The sequence below is a fragment of the Phocoena sinus genome, chromosome 2, assembly GCF_008692025.1.
Source record: "Phocoena sinus isolate mPhoSin1 chromosome 2, mPhoSin1.pri, whole genome shotgun sequence".
Taxonomy (NCBI): domain Eukaryota; kingdom Metazoa; phylum Chordata; class Mammalia; order Artiodactyla; family Phocoenidae; genus Phocoena; species Phocoena sinus.
Window position 1 is genome coordinate 39,631,958 of NC_045764.1, and position 21,677 is coordinate 39,653,634.

Here is a 21,677-nt window from a genome sequence, read left to right on the forward strand (position 1 = left end):
TCTTATTCCTTCTCCATTTGGAAGACCACCTTCTAAAGAGTGTGGGGGAGGGGTGACGAGCCAAGGATTTTAGTTTTCAGTTGCCAGGGCAACAGGGGATCATGGTGAGTGGGAGAGATCATAGCTATGAGAAAGACAGAGTGCGACTGTTCTGGTTTTTTATTACGTTTGTTAATGATCTCTTTGTCTTTTTTGCAGAGAGCACGGATAACTTTGTCTCTTGTAAGTCTCTTTTACCTTTTGCTTTGAAAGTGATTTATTCTGATACTTTTGGTAACTACTGAGTCCAAATAGCCCTCTTTCATATTCTACCAGCATCCTCAGACTCATGGCCGCTGAGAGCATCTGAGTGAACTGTGAAAGGAGAGTAGAAATACTCGAGCAGTTCCAAGCCCACTCCTCTTGGACAGTCACTTGCTGCCTCAGTTTCCCCGCAGTTTTCTAGGGTCTGACCATGTTGTGTGTCTTCCCACCCAGACGGACCGAGGTGGTGTCAGGAAGGATGTGGGGTTCGCGTGCCCCGGTGGACCCCTGTGGAGCATCTCGGTTGTTCTTGCAGAGAGAATGTGGAGCCTATAAACATGTTAGTGTTTGTCACCTGCTTTGAGAGCCAGGACCTACCTCGTGTGGAGCTGTGATTGACAAGGTCTCCTGATAGGTTCGCCTGTCCTCAGATGAGATTATTGAGGCTCAGTCTATAAGTGATTTGGGGCCAGGACTAGACGATCCCCAAAGGATTTGGTGTTTCGCTCATGGTCTGTGGGGAAACATATTTATTCCTTTTCCTTTTGTCCCCTGTGGGAGAGGAACAGGGACGGCTGAGGCCATTTCTGCTCCCTGTTCGGCCTGAGACAGTAGACAGTCCTGTTTAGAACGCCCCTTGTTGTTTGGCACAGATGTAAACATAACCTGGATTCCTTTGTTTGTCCTCGGTCTTTGAGGACTTGTCATCTCACAGGATGTCCCTCCAGAGAAGTTTGAACTGGGGCTCTCTCTGGACAAGGAGTTGATTCTAGAAGGAGGACTAATGGATGCTCGGCTTCCCATCCAGGCCTTGCTGGGAAGAGCAGATGTTTCCTAGTCAGATAAACTTGCTGCCAGCTGAAGCTGCCACTGTGTTCTGAAATCTGCTGTAGGGCAATGGATAGTGGGTTGTTTATGGGGCCACAGGCCTCCTGGATCTCACTGAGGAGTGAAGAGGGAACGAGGAAGGGCATGGAGAGTCTGGGACAGGATAAAGGGTGCAGAGAGGAGCTGAATGTCAGCAACAGCTACCATCACCCACGAAATTGGCCGAATCCAGACCCTGGCTGTGATCCCAAACCATTTTTTTCCCTCTTATTTATTCAATAGCTCACGGCCCACATTGTCCAGGTTACATTATTTACTCTGGGATAGGGATTGGGGGACGGGAGCAAAGGTTCTTTATACCTATGGAGTCTGTCTTTGAGTCATCAGTACTCACCAGGCAGCCACACGGAGATCCAATCTCTGGGGACCCCTGCAAAGCCTGGGGAGGCCAGGCAGTCAGAGTCTGGCTTCAAGGGGATGTTCTCCAGCAAGAACTTTCAAGAGGGCTTGGGAGTTAGGCAGGGACCGTGGCTGAGTCTCTCATGGCCAGGAAGCTAACTATTCTTCTCTATTTATGTTTGGTTTTCAGTCTACGAAGTGAGCCCCACCCCTCCTATCACTGTGACCCATAAACCAGAGGAAGACACTTTTGGGGTGAGTCACTCCTTGGTCAAGAGGAAGGTGTTTACTGATGCAGTAGTTTTTCAGGCTTCTGTTTTAGTAGCTAACTTTTCCCAATACTGCCTTATTTGGAACTCTAGCATACGTGGCATAGAGAAGCCGTGATGAATGACCTCCTTTCAGGTGGTTAAAACCTTCCTTGTTTGATGAGAATAATTCATTGTTTGAGGAAGTCTTTGAGGATCTGCTTTAAGCCCTAGGGCTCGGGAGGAGAACAGTTTGAAACTTCCCACTCCATTAGGAGCCAGCTGGGCCTGATTCGAAGGGGCTGCTAACTGTACAGCCTTTTACAAAAGTCAGAGTTGCCCAGGGCATCTTGTTTAGTGGGAGGTGACCCCCCCCCACCCCGCTCTCAGAACCTGAGGTTTCTCTGGGGAGAAAAGGAAAGGGGTCTTTTTAGAATCTCCTGGATAAGAATATTATGCAAAGAATGTCAATGTGAAGATGCAAGATTTGCTTGCAAATTAAAACCACAACGGAACAACAGACAGAAGCATCTCTGGGCTTCCTCCTGCATCTCTTAGGATGGTCCCCAGATGAGAGGGCTCAGAACACTGAATCATGGAACTTTCTCTAATCAATCTGGGCAATTTATTTTTTGATGTTCTTAGAGTCTCATAAATTACATCTTCTCAAGACCTTACTCAGTCTGAGAAGTTCTGAAGTTCACTGAAGTTCTGGGAGGGCTACAGTTGCTACTGTAATAGGATGGTCTCATCTGAGCATGCGTGTTACTTCATACTCCGGTTTTCTGTAACTGCTCGACTGTCTGTTTTTGGCTCCCAATAGGTATCCATAGCCGTTGGACTTGCTGCTTTTGCCTGTGTCCTGTTGGTGGTTCTCTTTATCATGATCAACAAGTATGGTCGACGGTCCAAATTTGGAATGAAGGGTAAGGTGGAATTTTCATTTGCGAGGGTCTCATGGGGGAAACATGGCTCCTTTTGATCAAAAGATGCTGTTTTAATTTCTTTGCTCTCTGAGAGGGCTTCAGGGTGGTGGGCTTAAGTGGCCCTGGTAGAGACTCCCATCTACACGTTTATTATTGGTAGTGATGGATTGAAGGCAGTGTTGGTGTGAGGACCAAACTGTGGACCACCTGGTTTTTCTGTAATGACTAAAAACATTGCTTCACTGGGCTGGTACAATGAGGATGATTTGGGAAAGAAGTTGGATTTGAGGGCAAATGAAGAGGACTTACATTTCTTTTTATTTTTGGTGGGTAAAAGGACTCTTTGTTTGAGTAACTTGGTTTTTCTCTTGTCTGCACCCATCCTTGGAGTTGTGATGAGAAGGTATTAGCAGAACTAAATGTAGGATGGTAGACTGTGGCATTGAAAGGTTGCCCATGCATGGTATCTCAGCACGTAGCTCTACACAGAGTTCCAGAATGGAAGCCAAGAGCAACATGATTGCTAAATCTGCTGGCCAGTTTCCACAACACAGAGTACTCAACCCCATTACAGCTGGGGTGGAATGTAAGACGTGGCTCTCCACCAAGACTTGGGAAAAGGGGACTGGCACAAAAGGGGTTAATGTGGTAAATTAGCATCCATCTGCCTGGTCCCAGGATGGATCTGACCAAATGGCGCAAGGGAGGCTGGATACCAGTGCTTAAACAGAAACTTGAATTTCAAGATACACTCCCAGCTGGGGTTTCCATTTATGGCTGATGTTAATAGGAGAAGGGTGGGGAGGGAGTATGAAGTGTTTGACAAGCCGTCAGGTTCCTGAGCAAGGATTCAGGTTGGAGTCTTCGGTGAGATTATGGGATCCAGAAAGATGAATTTCGATGACTTCTGCACACGGACTGGTATCTGTGGTTGGGGTCTTGACCTGGGGGCTCAGGAATTGAAGGGGAAAGCATGAATGAGATTCACAGGGATAGTGGTCCCCTGAACTTATATGTAAATGTTTAATTGTTTGTACACGGTGGCAGGGGGCGGGGTTGGGAAGGAACTAATCCATAGCTTCTATTATATTGTCAAAAGAGTCTGTGACCACCCTACAAGTTTAGAACACTGATATATAGCAAGGGATAGCCGTAGAGAACTAGAAAGGCAGAAATCATAGGGGAGGACTGTCTGGCTTCCCAGAAGCCTCCTGCCTCTTTCTGCTCTTGGTTAAGCTGAACAAGTCCCAGAAGAGCAAACCAGGTTTTCTTGAAGCAAATGAAATATTTTGACCAAGAGAAATAACGCGTAAAGGCAAATTATAAAACTTCTCTATATATTAGAAGTTTGGCCTGAAGCCAGATGACTTAAACAAGAGGAGACCACGGTCAGCCACCTTGGCTGGAGAGGTTTTATCTACCAGTACCCCACGGGCCAAACAGGGCTTCACAGGTTTGGAAGATCAGTGACCACCATGCAGGCTCTGAGCCTTCAGTCTTAGCATCATCCTTGGGCTCCTGGCTTTGAGGACCTGGCACTAGTACTTGTGCAAAATTTTCCTACCATGGGAGGAACTTTCCTAGCTCTTCCTCCCTCCACCTAAGGAAACAGCAGGGCCTTGACCAACGGGAAAAACGGGGCATTATTGCTCTCCCCCTGGAGAGGCACACCACCAGCTGAGACCCTGCAACAAGACTGGCACCACCATACAAGCAGATTTTTCCTCTTAATTGTCATCTGTTTTCTGGAAGAGCGTGTCCCCATGTCGGATGAATTAGGCAGCACCCAGGGTGGTGCTTTCCCCTCAGCTGTTCTTGGAGCCTCTCCCAACACCCACTCCCCTCTCCCGGGCTGAGCTGCCTTCATTGGCCCTGGTTGCGCCACAAGAACACATCCATAAGTTTGGAAGTGAAATATTCCTTCATTTAAAGTCAGGCGACCTGAAGAAGTTTGGCTAGAGTGAGAGGCAAGATAAGATGTTGTATCCAAGGCTGACCCTGTTTAGAATTAAGCCTGCATCTTTCTGATCTTTGTTATGCCTGACTGTATTTAGTTCTCATCTTAGGATGAAACAGCAAATGCCCCAGGCTGCATACACCCTTGATCTTTTATTAGCAGTGGGCCTCCCAGTCCAGAAAAAAGAGCAAAGTTGCATGTACCAGAAGTCCCCCAAATCTGACTCAGGCAAACCTCCGTCTCTTCAGAGCCACCCGTTCCTCAGCTTTGAATTTTCAAATCTGGGTTAAAAATCTGTGATGTCACTTAATTGCTCTTTGTTTCCAGCAAAGTTACTTAACTTCTCACAGCCTCTATTCCCATAACTTCAAAATGATGGAATGATACCACCTCCCTCATTGCATTGCTCTGAGTGTTGAGATCTGTGTGTTTGACATTTAAAAGGGTACCTGTGGTTGTAGTTTTCTTCTTTTTTGTGTATAAGCCTGTCCAAGCTTCTTTCATTGTCCTTCCAGGAAGGGCTGCCCTCCCAAGGCTTAATCATGCCCTCTTTTGTCCCACACAATATTTAGTAAAAATGCTTTTCTTCTACCCTAATCCTGGGGCACTGTCATTATCTTGCTCACACATCATCTGTCCTGTTAGACCAGGAGTGACTTGTTGCAGAAACCCGCAGTCACTCAGCTGAGTATGCCTGAAACTTTGCACAGTCTTTGACAAATTGTTTCTGAACTTAGAAATGAATGACTTTAGTTTTACTCAGAAAACAAGCACAGCTTGTTAATCAGTAATGGGCTAGTTAGGGCTCATTTGGAAATCTGAGATGTCTGGGCAGTGGAGGTGGAGCGGAGATGATCTGGGAGACTCATAAATAATTCCCACCCTCCACATCTGAGGGCCTGGAACACAGTGTATGGATGAGGAGGACTTATTAAAATGAACTTCCTTCTGAGAAATAAAAAAATATATAGAAAAATACGGACATTGGTATGACAAACACTCATACTCCTGTCACTTAGAATAAGCAGCTGTTACTGTTTTGTCTTCTGTTGCATCTAATGTTTTATTCCTATTACTCATAAAACTAAGATGGCTTTAACTGTCACCCCGGTCCCATTTCCACTCCCATTTCCATAGGCAGTCATTAGCTTGAGTTCACTGTGCATCCATCAGTCCACTTGTTTTTGTCTCTCTCCCTGTATCTCTGTCTCTCCTTCTCTGCTGTCTCTGCACACCCACCCTTCACGCCATGGCTCTCTCCCAGCTGACCCCATACCCTGCAGACTGCCAACTTAGCAACTGCCTCTACTCTACGGCAATCCTAGTGGCCAAGTCTGGTAACCAGCTCAATTTTATAGTTCTACTTACATATATGTATATATATATGTTTTGTTTTGTTTGTTTTTTCCAAATCACAATTGCATTTATTCATAGACATCTAGAAAACAATCAAAAGTATATTTGTCTCTTATAGACCTTATTAATAAATTTTATGTGGATGAGAGAGCTTGTGTCCCGAGAGTTTTAAACAGCATGATTAAAGACTGTAACACTCCCAAGAGTGGTCACAGATAGGTACAGGATGTGAAGAAAGATATACATATATACATACACGTATATATGTCTACATATGTGAATACGTTTATAAGATGCATTACTTTGTGTATGTTTTAATTTGTACACGTGTTTATACTCTAAGCACCCTTCTGCATCTTCTTTATTTTCTTGTCATGTGTTAGAGATCTCTCCATGTTGGTACATACAGGAATTCCACTGGGGACCTATTTTATGGAGGTTGAATGTATTAACCAGAGTTTATAGAAATGAACTGAAAATGCATTGTCTCAGATACTTTTTTACTGTTATCAACTGCCATCGTGTTGATCGAAATTCCGGCCTGGGGAGAGGTCAGGATTCTGCCCTGTGGAGGGGTTAGGATTCGAGCTCATCTTCTCTTATAATCACAAAGGTTCTGAAATGGGGCTGAGTGTCCAGTGGGCTTTCTTTGGGCTGTGGATGAAGCCCCATGCTTTAGAGTGGCAGGATGATCCTGAAGTATTTGGTGTGGTGTGGGCACTGACCAGTCAGAGCACATACTACCCTCCTGCTGGAGCCGGCACCCGGGGGCTCCCTGCTGTGCCGGGTGTTAACTCATAATCATGCCGGATCACAGGGTGGTTGAGTGGTGGGTGGTCGGGAGGTTCAGGGCAGGGGTCGTTTACTGGGAGGGACAGAAATATATCAAAATATGTCAGTATCTTAACTAATTATATCGTGCCGGTGCATCCTGGGCCTGGAAGTGACATGGCTTAGAATTTATTCCATGCTCATCCTCATATAATATTTTTAAATTAGACATTGAAAGATCGTGACAATGATCTAGCCGGGCCCTGCAGTGTCGATATTTAGAGATGAGAAACTGAGGCATAGGAAGCCCAAGAAAGGAGGTGACCTGCTCTGGTTTTCAGTCTGGTTAAGCTGCGTTGGTTCTAGAACGGACGTTCTACCTTGCATTCTCAGTCACTTCTCATGGCAACTATCGATAGAATGACCTAACTCCTTGGTCTTGGCCGCCCCACCATGAACATCCACCGTGCATCTGCCATCTTTATTTCACGTGGTTGTTAGAACAATAACCAGGTAGAAGATGCTAGTGCGTCTTTAAATACTTAAACATGTCCTATAGTTTTCATATAAGGTGACTATCATTATTGTTTAATGGAGAAAGAAGCAAACGTGTGGGGTTTTTGCAGGCTGTAAAAAGGGCATACATTATTTGGTCTCTCTTGTCTGACTACCTCTTAAGCATCTTTATATACGTCTAGATCAGAGATACTGTGGGAGTGAACTTCATACTTCTTGGCTCCCTCTTACTGTCACAGAGGAAACAGAATAATGGTCTATTAGAGTTGAAACAGACCTTAGACTTATTAGGCTAATGTCCCCATTGTACAGGTAAGGAAGCAGACGCAGAGAAATGAAATGGCATGCCAAAATGCACGACTAGCTAGAGCAATGCTGGCCTGCTTTCCCACCTGCGTGCTGTACGCAGAGAGCCTGGGAAGGTCTGGGAAAGGAAGACGGATTGTGAATAAATCAGGTCTGCTCTTCCAATACTTTATCTAATTATCTTTGAATGCTGTCCTGCTTCAAAGGGGCTTTCAAACATGTCTCTTATTAATCCTCTTTTCTCAAGCTGGGACACACCTGGCCTGGGGAAAAGGCGGGAGCTGATGGAGGAGTCTTGCTTCCCAGGCTTAGAGGACTTCCTTTGTCTCTTTCTGGACATGTTGGGGACTGCATGGCAAGGCAGCAGAAGCCAGAAAGAAGGCTGGGAAGGACAGGAGTCTAGAAAGGCTGGTTGGGCTTCCGGTAATACCTTAGGTGCTTCATCTGCTTGCCGTCCATCCTAATGGTTGGACGTGTGCTGGTGCCCCTGATGGGCCCGTGGATGGGCACTCCAGGATTGTTCCATTGTGAATTAGCATCAGCTAATAGGTACTTAAAGTGGTTGCCTATTTGATTATGATTGGGGGTTATTAACATTTTTTTTCCCATAAACAGATGGTAACTTCTCTCCAAGTGGATTGTCAGAGTCAGATTTGGAGGGACTGATTGGTTCCTGCCAAAAGATCTCGTGGGTGGCTGCCTGCATTGAATGGCCCTGTTATCCCTCTGGTTTAACTGCTTGGTTAACGGGAATGATTAGACTTGGGAAGGAGTCATTTCTGCCCACTCTCCTAACCTTGGAACATTGGACTGAGAAGGGTTTCTTCCAGCTGGATGGAGGTAGGGCTGGGATCCTGGCCTCCTAATGTTTGATTCTCTAACTGGCATTCCTTCTTCAGCTGGGATAGAGGGTCCCTGTATCTATAGCCGTGAGCACAGAGCCAGGGAATTGATACAATGAGTGTGGGGTAGAAATGGAGAATTCTGAGACTACTGAAAGGTGACCTTGACCCTGGATGAGGTAACCATTAGCGCCACTGACAAGGCAGCTTTTTTTGCCCTGAGAAATACACTTATCTGGCCTTGATTTAGTGGGGCATCAGAAGCCAAGAGCAAGGCAGAAGTGAAACTGAGTGGAGGACTTGGGTTTCCTGACTTCCTGAAATAAGTCTATTTTTCCTTCTTGCTTGCTTTTCTTTCTTGACTTCCTTTGCTGTTTCCTCCTCTGAATTGAGGTACGCAAGTGAGGAAGGTTACCCCTGGCCTTGGCAATGACCCTGTGCTTGGGATTCCTGGTGGAAGATGCCTCTTTGAACATAATTTTGAGACTTCTGTTATCCTCAGGCCCTTGGATTCTCCTAACAAAAGTTTCCATGCCCCTTCCCTCTTTTCAGACTCCTTGAGAGACCCTCCAAGCCCAAGGAACACTCCTAGCATTCGTTCAGGTCTAAATAAAATAGGTTACGTGTGTGGCCAATCCACAGGCAGGACATAAAGTAATCAAAGCCAGGAGGCTTCTGCTTCTCTTCTTCTGCTTTGGACTTCATTTCAAATTTCTGGTTGCAGATGCAGTCACACCTGGCTTGGTGACAGAGTTCTAGAATGCGGTGCCCAGAGGGTTGAGAAAGCTGGAAGGCAGTGTGCGTTTTTCTGGCATGTCTTTGCTGCTCTGTCTTTGGGATCTTTGCAGGTGTGCAGTGAACGGTCCTGGAAGTTCCCGCACTGTCACCAATGGTTGTGTTAAGGCTGCCCTGCTCCGTTTCTCTCTCTCAGGGCACCAGGGAACCGGCTGTTCTCCAACACTGACTCTTCTATTTGAAGAGAAATCCCTGGAAATAGAGTCTGATACAAAATGTTTCTCCTCTCTGGCTACCTGCTCGCGGGCTGTTCCTGGCAGGCCCCTGCCGCCTGTACAGCAGGGCCAAAGGTGGCCAATATGCTGGCTCCATAGCCAAAGCCATTGCCTCTGATTCATTTGATTTTGGCAACAGGACAGTTCTTACCAATTCCTGCCATTGCAACAGGTTCCCACAGGGTTAACAGCCCTTTGATACCTCAGGTTAAAAGTTCTCAGCCTCTTGTCCCCCACTTTACATGTGACAGAAGACTACCAGTCACATGCCTTATACACTCCTGCAGGTGTAACCAGGCTTTTGGACAAATGCTGGCCCTTGCTGTAGCTTCACACCTAAGAAAAATATATCCGCATAGGAGTTAGCATTTTTAAAACTAGGAATAAAATCAAATCCATACTAATTTTTATTCTTAAGCAATTCACAAACTTTAGTATTTTATTATTCATCCAAAGTCCTGGTGACGCACTTCCTCACTGACCCAGAAATCTGACTGTATCCTGGCACCAGGATGGAAAACTAAGAGGGGAAGTGGCTGCCGGTCTTGACTTTCTTGCAATGTTCTTGGTCCGATGTGGTTTGGACCCCTGCACAGTCAAGTTGCAGAAACAGCTCCAACAGAATCTCCTGTCTTCTTGTGGCACATTCTTTCCATCTCTGTATCTTCTCCTGTGGGTCCTGGGGGCTTTCACTTGCCCAGAGGAGGAAGGACCATGGGCTTTGGTTAATGAGAAGCTTCCACATGGCTGCAGCGTCCGAGCCCTGGGTTCACGCAGCCCATTCTCCCCTGAACTCTGCAGAGGCGTTTGGATGTCCAAAGAGCGGCCCTCGGAACCACAGGCAGCAAAGCAGAGATCAAAACAACTGCTGATGGGGAAACATGATTTTGGACTCGGGAAGAAAAACCACACACTGAAAACAACGTCAAACAAGCAAACTGCTGCAAATCCCTGGCCCCAGCTACTCCTCACCCCGTTGCCCTTTGTGCTGTGCATCCATCGTGGGGGATGAGCTGGATGGGGTGGGGAAGGAGCGTGTTGCAGGAGGAGAAAGGGGAGCCTGCATCCAGCTGGGGCTCAGCCGCCAGTGGTGTCTGCCACCGCCTCCGGCCCCAGAGCATCCCGAGGAAAGAGAAGAGCTTCCGGTTGGTCTCTTCCTGGCTCTTTCTCTTAGAGGGTTAGTGACACCCTCTCTTCCTCCCTTCCCTGATACCCCTGTATGTTTAGTTTAGAGAGAGATTCACCAAGTCACTCTTGTACACACCCCTTTATTCTTTTCTCTTGTATTAATTCTGCTGCCACAAGCCAGAGAGGGATTTGCTGGCATCCTTGCACTGGTCTCCAAACCAGCTTCCTTCCTGACAGGCCCGGCTACCTAATTTATGGGACCCAGTGCAAAATCTTCCTAAAGCACTAGAATTGCAGGACAGCTACAGCAGAGACTTATACCCCAGTCATGGGGCTCTTCTGAGCATGGAGTCAGGGTCAGGCCTGTGAAGCCAGCTCTGCTCCCTGAATACACATTCCAACGTGGTTTCAAGCCCTAGAGCCTTCATTTTTTTCCTGAATGGTGAGGAGGGAAACCGATATTTCTATGCTTCCTGTTCAGAGAGGAACTGGGGTTTGGGGTAAAGATAAGAGTATCAGCTGATTTTTCACTTCTAATCATAGCAAGGAAAGAGAATAGGGGGCACTGGGCATTTATTGAGTACCTACTATGTGCCAGACACATGTAGGCACATGTAGGCATATAAGGTCTAATATACCTTATAATATTTAGTCCTGATGAGTGGCTGTTCTCCACATTGTAAAGGCAATAAAGCTGCTCAGAGTGGTTAAATTGCCCCATGTCATGTGGCTGGTGAGTAAAAAAACTAGGTTTTAAATGAGGTCACTCTGAATCAATGGTTCTCAATCTTCACTGCACATTCCAATCACTTGGTCAAATTGTATGACTCCCTCGGCCCAGGCGGCACCCCAGACTGATTAAATCCAATTCTAGAGGCGAAACTCAGGCATGGGCATGCTTTTTTCAACACCTCGGGTGATTTCAGTTGTGCAGCCAAGGCTGAGAACCAGCGGTGTAAGGCCAAGATGCAGCTGTGCGTTTAATTAGTTGCCCAGGTCACGTATGCAGTCTGCAGACCGGTGTATCTGGTCACCTTGGGACCATGTGAAATGTGTAGATGCCTGGGATCACTCCACACCCACTGGGTCAGACCTGGGGTGAAGTGAGGGAGATTTTTGATGCTCACTAAAGTTTAGGAACCACTGCACTGAATCCTGGGGGATGCTGGGGATCTTATGAAAATGCAGATTCTGGAGAAGGGCTGAGAGTCAGTGTTTCTAAGCAGTTTCCAGAGGATGCTGCTCCGGGCCCCACAGTTCAGGGAACAAAGGATGAAGTGAAAACCTCAGGACTGGGACCTGGGGACTTAGGTCACATCTCTGTGTTCCATTTCTTCCTGTGCATCATTAGCAAAATCAGCCGGCCTCAACCCCTGACTCTGCTAGTTGGAATAATATGACTATACGATTACAAAATAGAACCACGACTTCTAAGGCAATTTTAGTTCTACCCTCTTTGGGTAAATAAGCCTTGCTTCTTTCCTAAAGCAGCTCTGCAGTGGCTTCCTTGGTTCATACCGAACTGCCGCCTCCTTCCACACAAGGGCACTTGTAAGGCCTGCTGCCTCTGTTGATCTTAGCACAAACGTGAGGTCCGTCAACACAAGGGCTGGAGGCAGAGCCCCACGGAGGCCAGCAGTCAATGGGCGGGCAGCATTCCCAGCCCAGAGTCCCTTGTGTGGCTGGGCAGGCACTCCTCTCCTCTTCTAGAAACTTCCACGTCCCGTTTCCTCTTCCTCCCATAGCTGATCTTGGAGGTAATGTTCGGAGCTACAGGAAATGGGAGCAGCTTGGGCTTGGCAGGCCCTGAAGTGAATCAGCGCGTGTTGTTTGGTGGAGGAAGCCTAGTGGGTTAAGTCAGTGGTGGCCCAGGGCACCTGCCAGCCTCAGAGGCACTGCTCTTGGTGGCTGGAATTTTATTCTCCTCAGTCCTGCCGCTCCAGTGGTATTTACATTGGACACCTGCCCTGCCCTCCCAATTGACTGTGGAAAAAGAACTGCGTAGTTGGCCAAAGACTGGAACGGTTTCCTTAGCAGTCCCAGCAATGCCGAGCCTCCCTACCTGATGGGGATCTTGAGTTCAGAGGGGCCTCTGTGCTGTAACAGCGATGCACACCTGTTCCCGGGGGGGGGGGGGGGGGGAGAAGAATGCCAGCGTCGGTCTGTCTGCCAGCAGGTCTGACATGAAGCCCCGAGGAGGGTGCCCAGGTAGTTCCAGGAACTGCCTTTCCAAGTGAATCCTTCCAAATCAGTTGAGTTCAGTGGGTTGGCCTTGGGCCAGTGGAGGGGTGCCAGGGGGCACCCCCATTGTTGGCTTAGTCTTTAAGAAAAGCAGGCAGGATTTGAGTACTGTTATTGGCCGTGAGGTGCGGAAATGGCTCCAGTCGTCCCAGCCGCTGCCTGGGCTTGCTTTGTGGGGCTGGAGGTGGGGGGCATCTGGGGGACACGCCGGCCTGATTGGGCTGTGTTTGGAGCTGGAGGCCTTCTAAAGAGAAGCACTGTCAGAAATGAGGGGCCATCCGAGCGAAAGGGAAAATGGACATTCATGTTTGCTGTTGCTAAGTGTATGGACAGAGCCTGCCTTTCTGGAAAGTGGTTTGGCAAATTTTATTAAAAGGCTAAAATCAGAGGAAGCCCATGTCCCAGAAACTCCACTTCTGAGAATTTAACCTCAGGTAGTGATCACCAACGGCTGCCCATATTGATGTGTGTGGGCGTTCATCCCACTGTGACTTATACAGTCAATTCGATCAACTAAGAATTGCTTAAATATAATAAATGGTTAGTTGAGCACACTGTGGTTCATACAAATGATGTAATTTCAATGAAGACATTAAAAATGACAATTTGGGGGGACTTCCCTGACAGTCCAGTATTTAAGACCCTGCGCTTCCCATGCAGGGGGCGTGGGTTCCATCCCTGGTCGGGGAACCCAGATCCCACATGTCACCCAGCCAAAAAATGAAAAGAAAGAAAGAGAAATGACAGTTTTTAAAAGCAAATTTTTAATATTTCTGTAAGGATATATATGCAAATAGTAAGAAAGCCCAATAATGTAAAAGATAATGTAGTAAAAGTTACTCTCAATCTGCCTAATTTCCTGCTTCTGAGATAATAACTATTTAGAGGCTCTGTGTATCCTTGCCGAGATAGTCAGTGCTATACAAGGAGAGATGTTTCCCGTTGCCTTTATGCAAATGCAAGCTTGTATTCACATTGTTCTGGACCGCATTATTTTTGGTGACTATCTTTGAGATTATTTCATATTAGTTCATAGAGATCTACTGCATTCTTTTTTTCTCTTTTTTCCAGCTTTATTGAGATATATTTGACACACAACAATGTGTAAGTTTAAGGTGCACAGTGTGATGATTTCATACATGTATGTATTTACTGCAGGCTTTTTTTAACAGTTGAACATCAAGAGTGATACTTGAGAGCAATATTTATTGACATGTGAAAGTGTTCATATGTATACATATCTTTAAATTGGGGTATAGTTGCTTCACAATGTTGTGTTAGTTTCTCCTGTACAACAAAGTGAATCAGCTATACGTATACATATATCCCCTCCCTCTTGGACCTCCCTCCCACCCCACCCCCCTATCCCACCCATCGAGGTCACCACAGAGCACTGAGCTGGGCTCCCTGAGCTATACAGCCGGTTTCCACTAGCTATCTATTTTACACATGGGATTGTTAATACCAATCTCCCAATTCATTCCACCCCCTCTTCCCTCCCCACCGTGTCCACACATTCGTTCTCTATGTCTGTGTCTTTATTCCTGTCCTGCAAATAGGCTCACGTCTACCATTTTTCTAGATTCCACATATATGCGTTAATACACGATATTTGTTTTTCTCTTTCTGACTTACTTCACTCTGTATGACAGACTCCAGGTCCATCCACGTTTCTACAAATGACCCAGTTTTGTTCCTTTTTATGGCTGAGTAATATTCCATTGTATATATGTGCCACATCATCTTTATCCAATCATCTGTTGATGAACATTTAGGTTGCTTCCATGTCCTGGCTATTATAAATAGTGCTGCAGTGAACATTGGGGTGCGTGTGTCTTTCTGAATCATGGTTTTCTCAGGGTATACGCCCAGTAGTGAGATTGCTGGGTCACATGGTAGTTCTATTTTTAGTTTTTTAAGGAATGTCCATAGTGTTCTCCACGGTGGCTGTATCAATTTACATTCCCACCAACAGTGTAGGAGGGTTTCCTTTCCTCCACACTCTCTCCAGCATTTATTGTTTGTAGATTTTTTTCATGATGGCCATTCTGACTGGTGTGAGGTGATACCTCATTGTAGTTTTGATCTGCATTTCTCTAATAATTAGTGACATTAAGCATGTTTTCATGTGCCTCTTGGCCATCTGTATGTCTTCTTTGGAGAAATGTCTATTTAGGTCTTCTGCCCACTTTTTGGCTGGGTTGTATGTTTTTTTGATATTGAGCTGCATGAGCTGTTTGTATATTTTGGAGATTAATCCCTTGTCAGTTGCTTTGTTTGCAAATATTTTCTCCCATTCTGAGGGTTATGTTTTCATCTCGTTTATGGTTTCCTTTGCTGTGCAAAAGCATTTAAGTTTCATTAGGTCCCACTTGTTTATTTTTGTTTTTATTTTAATTACCTTGGAGGTGGGTCAGAAAACATCATGCTGTGATTTATGTCCAAGAGTGTTCTTCTATGTTTGCCTCTAAGAGTTTTATAGTGTCTGGTCTTACGTTTAGGTCTTTACTCCATTTTGAGTTTATTTTTGTGTATGGTGCTAGGGAGTGTTCTAATTTCATTCTTTTACATGTAGCTGTCCAGTTTTCCCAGCACCACTTGTTGAAGAGACTGTCTTTTCTCTATTGTATATTCTTGCCTCCTTTGTCACAGATTAGGTGACCATAGGTGCGTGGGTTTATCTCTGGGCTTTCTCTCCTGTTCCATTGAGCTATATTTCTGTTTTTGTGCCAGTACCATACTGTCTTGATGACTATAGCTTTGTAGTATAGTCTGAAGTCAGGGAGCCTGATTCCTCCAGCTCCGTTTTTCGTTCTCAAGATTGCTTTGACTATTTGGGGTCTTTTGTGTTTCCATACAGATTGTAAAATTTTTTGTTCTAATCCTGTGAAAAATGCCATTGGTAATTTGATACAAATTGCATTGAATCTTTAGATTGCTTTGGGTAGTGTAGTCATTTTCACAGTATTGATTCTTTCAATCCAAGAACATGGTGTATCTCTCCATCTGTTTGTGTCATCTTTGGTTTCTTTCATCAGTGTCTTATAGTTTTCTGAGTACAGGTCTTTTGCCTTCTTAGGTAGGTTTATTCCTAGGTATTTTATTCTTTTTGTTGCAATGGTGAATGGGATTGTTTCCTTAATTTCTCTTTTTGATCTTTCATTGTTAGTGTATAGGAATGCAAGAGATTTCTGTGCACTAATTTTGTATCCTGTAACTTTACCAAATTCATTGGTTAGCTCTAGTAGTTTTCTGGTGACATCTTTAGGATTTTCTATGTATAGTATCATGTCATCTGCAAACAGTGACAGTTTTACTTCTTCTTTTCCGATTTGGATTCCTTTTATTTCTTCTTCTTCTCTGCCGTGGCTGGGACTTCGAAAACTATGTTGAATAATAGTGGTAAGAGTGGACATCTTATTCCTGATCTTAGAGGAAATGCTTTCAGTTTATCGAAATATTAATGTATTTTCCAGTGAGTAAAGACTGCAAACAGGTGCCCATTTGTTTTTGTTGTAAAATAAAGAGAAAATATTTTCATATATATACCTGGGAAGAATACTGGGATCATATAGACTGATAGGTCAGAATATAAATGGTAGTTATCCTTGGATAGTTGGATTATGAAAGCTTTTTTTATTTCATCCTTTGTGGCTTTTGTTTTCTTTGTCTTCCAAGTTTTCTGCATTGAACTTTAAAACAAAGCAGGCAGCTGCTGGGGAAAGGGGGCACGGGATGCATGCACCTCCTTACTAGATGCAGAGTGCTGACTTTCTCCCAACCTAGGCTCCATCTGCCCCTTCATGGGGACAACCGGGGCTCTGGTGTCACTTAGCATTGCTGATTGCACAGACCAGGGTTCCTTCCAATGTGTCCTTGGGCCACTTGCATCAGAATCATTGATGGTGGTGGGGGCTGATTAAAATGCAGGTTCCTGGGCTACGTCTCCTGAATCCAGTGCTCTGGTGGTAGGCCCTGGGAATCGGTATTCTTAAAAAACACCCTGGGTGATTGTGATGCTCATTAATGTTTGAGAAACTTCAGTGTAATTAGAAATTGGCAAACTTTTTCATTAAGAAGCGGGATAGTAAGTATTTTAGGCCTTGCTGGCCATATGGTTTCTGCTGTAATCACTCATGTTGGCTATTGTAGACACTTTGTAAATAAATTGGTCTGGCTGTGTTACAATAAAACTTTATTTACAAAAATAGGTAACAGACTGGATTTGGCCTGTGGGCCATAGCTTCAGATCCCTGGTGTGGACTGACCTAGTACCCTGAAAAATTAATCAGAAGATGGAGGAGCCTGCCAAGAACTCTTTATATTTGAAGAAGCAGGTCATATTATAAATAGGGACCATTAACAGAGTGCTTATTATATGCCAAACACTTTTTCAGACACATACTAAACCTTAAGACAATGCTGCACAGTAGCTATTATCGGTATTATCCTGGCAAGGCAATTGAAAGAATAAGGAAGAATAAGAATTGAAAGAAAGTGATTAGCCCAAGGACACGTGATCAGTGATGGCAGGTCTGCAAAGCTGAGGAGGAAAGTTGTAATGCTACAGTCCTATTTCTCTCTAGCCTTTGGGAAAGAATGTTTTCAAAATTTGTTCTCAGGGCTTCAGATGTCCCCAAGTCCCTCTAAGTTTTCAAGCTAAGGAGGAATAGTCACAGCTCTATACTTCGTGGTGGTACAAGTCCTGGGATCACTCTGCACCTCACAGATATCTCAGTAGAGTGGGGTCCTGAGAAGTCTTGGGATCTGCCAGGTTCTGTGGGCATCAGGAGACTTTTTTTAAAAAATTAATTTATTTATTTATTTTTGGCCGAGTTGGGTCTTCTTTGCTGCAGGCAGGCTTTCTCTAGTTGCGGAGAGCAGGGGCTACTGCTCTTTCATTGTGGTGCGTGGGTTTCTCATTGCAGTGGCTTCCCTTGTTGTGGGGCATGGGCTCTAGGCATGTGGGCTTCAGTAGTTGTGGTTCAGGGGCTCAGTAGTTGTGGCTTGCAGGCTCTAGAGCACAGGCTCAGTAGTTGTGATGCACGGGCTTAGTTGTTCCGCGGCATGTGGGATCTTCCTGGACCAGGGCTCAAACCAGTGCCCCCTGTGTTCGCAGGTGGATTCTTATCCACTGCTCCAGCAGGGAAGTCCATCAGGAGACTTTCTTGTGGCCCTCCCTCAGTGCAAGTTTCCAGATGGCTAATGCTAAACATTCACCTTGCTCGGAGCCCATGGAGATAGGCTGGTACCCAACCAGTCTGCAGCAGGGCTGAACAAGAGGGAACAGTGGTGCTGGCCAGCAGGTGGCCTTTTGCCATCTGGGCCATTGCTTTCCTCCTCCCATCTCCCTACCCCAGCCTGCCTGAGCCTCCACCACTTCCCTGACTCAAGGGGAAGCAAAATCCCCTCGGCTAGGGTCAGCCTCTGAGGCTGGTGGTTCAGCCTGATGGCTTTGCCCATCAGCAATACAGGTGGGCCAGTACCCTCTGAGGTTATTCTAATAAAAATACCAAGAGCTACCATCTTTTTTTAAACTTGCTATTTTATATTGGCGTATAGTTGATTAACAATGTTGTGTTAGTTTCAGGTGCACAGCAAAGTGATTCAGTTATACATATACATGTATCTATTCTTTTTCAAATTCTTTTCCCATTTAGGTTGTTACATAATATTGAGCAGAGTTCGCTGAGCTGTACAGTAGGTCATTGTTGGTTATCCACAATAGCTACTGTCTTGAGAGAGCCTAGTTTGCCTTGAGATGTTGATTCATTACATAAAATCTTGAAGGCTTGGCTTATTCACTGGGTGAACTGAGATACTATATATAAAACAGAACCCATAACCTAGAACCCAGTACCCAAAGCATAGTAACTGCTCAACCAAATAGCTAATTATATAATTCTTGCCGTTATTTTAACAATCAGGAATGCTCTGAGATCAATATTATCATCCTGAGTTTTACAGATGAAAAAAATGGAATTTTGAGAACCCTGATAGGGTCATTGGGTCTATCTGACTCCAAGGCTGCATGCTCTAAGCCACGATTTTGCTTTTGAAAGTCAGAATAGAAGAGGCTCCAGGGCCGCTGAGAGCTTTGGAGGGTCCCCATCCCAGAGAACTGCAGAGACCCCTTGACAGATGGTCCTTTCCTTCCCTCCATCATCTGAGAGCCTCCTGCTTGCTCACAAACCAGTGACAAAAGCTCCCCAAGCTAACAGCTGCATACTTTCCTCTTATCAGTTCATAAGCTGCTTATCCTGCCTCAGGCGGACACTTGGCTACAGGTTAATGGGGTCTTTTGTGGCCCTTTAATCTCAGCCCCCACTGCTTTCTGCTCTCTCTTCCTCTGTCTCTCCAAGTATACAACTCCCAGAAACAGCGTAGCACACCCTGGCAGAAACCCCACTTCCAGATTCTACCTGAGGTCATAGTGGGGAGCTTGGCCCAGGTTCAAAGAGGTGGCTAAGACAGGTGAGAAAGCTGCAGTTTCCGTAGATGCCTTGGCCATCATGCCCCAAACTGTACTCAGGGGCAAACCCCCATCATTTGTGTCACAGTGAATGTCCCATACGCTGGAGATACAGGAGTCATCCATCCTTGGCACACACCTCTCCTTCTCCAGTCCCCGCCGTCCACCCCTGCCTGCTCTGACACAGCCCTGGTCCGGTCCGTGTCACGTCCTACAGAGCCCCTGAAGCCGCCCCCCGCCCCCCGTCTTTGTACACTGCCCCCTCCACTCTCTCCAGGGCTCCCACCTCAGCTTTCTAAGCAGACTTCCCACGACCCTCTGGGCCTGGCCCTCTTGCTGTGTTTTCTACACTGCAGTCTAAGCATCAGAGCCATACTTTGCGATGGAAATTTGCTCGTGTGTCCCGTTCTCTGCTCCAGACCCTCCAGGCTTCCCCCGGCTCTTAGGAGAGATGCCGACATGCCCGACAGAGCAGCCCAGGCCCGGCATTGCCTGGACCCTCTGCTACCTCCCCAGCCTCAGCTTGCTATGGGATTTCCAGTCCTGCCATGGGGGCCTTGCCTCTGCTTCCTCAATGTTTCACTCTCCCTAAGGCCGCAGTGCCTCCACCTGGATGACCTCAAAGGCTCCCCACCCCACAGCTTCGTGGGTTCCCAATTCCACCTCCTTCTTATTCCAGCCCAGTCTTCTCTGCCCAGCCACGCCTGCCCCGGCCGCCCAGAGCCAGGGTAGCCCCTGTGACCCCTCTTCTCAGCATCATGTGCTTTTCTTCCGTAGTGTCCTGCCCCGTTATTCAAAGAGTGTTTGGTGATCGCTCGCCTGTCCCAGTAGAGGGACAGTGATGGGCTACCTCACACAGCTTTATTAATGCCGATAGGCTGCCTCAGGCAGAGGGGTGCGTGAATGTCCTCTGGTCCCCCTGAGCTTTGCTTCTGACAGTGCTGGAGCCTAGCCCTCCTCCCCTGTCCGCTGGCGCCCCCAGTTTTGTGGCTACTGTGATGGGGCATGTGATCTGGATATTTTCTTTCGGTGCCTGTTGATTACCTGTAAGCTAGAGACAGGGATGTTCTCCTCCAGCTAACAGCTCTTCCCCTGCCTCGCTTTCCTCCTCCTACCCCGTGGCGTTCCATGGACAGGAAGATGCTGGATGGACCTGCCTTTCCCTAAGATCACACCGTGTTTACCTACCCCTCCCTCTCCCTCTGGATCTCTTCCTTTAACCGTCACCTTGTGTGGAATCAGACCCATTGTATGACTCCCTCCTCCGTCTGCGTCACTGAGACCTCTTCCCTAGCCACGCACCTGGTGCCCGTTACAGCTGAGAGTCAGACAGGCCCGGGGTCGAATCCCACTTCTGCTGCTTGGAAGCTGGGGCACTTACAGTGACTCATTAACTATCCTGGGCTTCCGTTTCCTCAGCTGACAAATGAGAGGGCTAATTCTTACTGTACAGGGTTTTGTGAGAATTAAATGAAATTATGTATATAAAGCAATTAGCTTAGTCCCTGGCCATGTAGTAATCACTCAATGAACGTGGTGAGGGGAGAAATAATTATGACTTTCGCTCCATTCAGACGAGCACCGAGTAATCCACAGATCCCATAATGGCTGTGGTTTGCAGCCTTGGTTCTATGTTAGAATTAACCTGAGGATCTTTTACAAATTCCAGTGGCCGGGCTGCTTCCCAGACCAATTAAGTCAGAATCTCAGTGGACGGGACCCAGACTCTAGTAGTTTCTAAAGCTGCCTAGGTGATCTCAGTGGGCAACCAAGGCTATGAACCTGCCTTGCGATCTCCCCTGCCTCTTTCTGACAGAGTACAAACACTTTGGGACAGAAGGAGGTAGGAGGGATGGAGGGATGAAAACATGGCAGGGAAAACTCTTGTTTATTGGGCCTCAGCTATGTGTCAGGCATTGTGCCTGGCACTTTATATGTTCCCATTTGCTTTTCACTGTGAACTTGTGACGCACGAATTCTTGTCAAATAAGACCTGTTTCTTATATGAGCTTTAGGAAGGATGAGTGGCTTGTTTCATGTCAGGTATCATCTGGCTTAAGGATGAAGGACCAAGAGACGAGGGTGGGACCAGGCTCTCTCTCCTTCCGTTTTGGCCTCTTCCCTCCCTCCTTCAGTGAGGTGATGGAGCGGCCCGGTTCTCACCCCGCTGCATGGGGGCCGGCTGCCACATCTGTGCCCCTGCAGTATTTAATGACCCAGCCCTCTTGCGGCTCCTCGGGGCTCTCGCAGGTGATCTGCCACCTGTTCTTACATGTGTAGTCGGTCGTGCCGTTTGCTTAACGGAGAGATTTAAGTGCCTCGCAGAGGCTCTCCACAGATAAGAAGAGAAGCATCCACTGACCAGAAATGGGAGCATTGTTGTTTTGGTTTTTATTGCCATCAATTTCCAGGCCCTCTCTTGGGTTGGGGAAAA

At 46.4% G+C, this 21,677-nt stretch overlaps 1 protein-coding gene across 3 annotated transcripts in view; it reads left to right on the plus strand.

The window, feature by feature from the left end:
- NTRK3 (neurotrophic receptor tyrosine kinase 3) overlaps positions 1–21,677 on the plus strand; it is a 377,501-nt gene that overhangs the window by 134,015 nt on the left and 221,809 nt on the right. For all 3 annotated transcript variants that reach the window (XM_032623819.1, XM_032623818.1, XM_032623820.1), the window contains exons 9-11: positions 199–222; positions 1,661–1,725; positions 2,542–2,644. In XM_032623819.1, the coding sequence (XP_032479710.1) occupies positions 199–222; positions 1,661–1,725; positions 2,542–2,644 (192 nt within the window). The remainder of the gene's footprint in view (positions 1–198; positions 223–1,660; positions 1,726–2,541; positions 2,645–21,677) is intronic.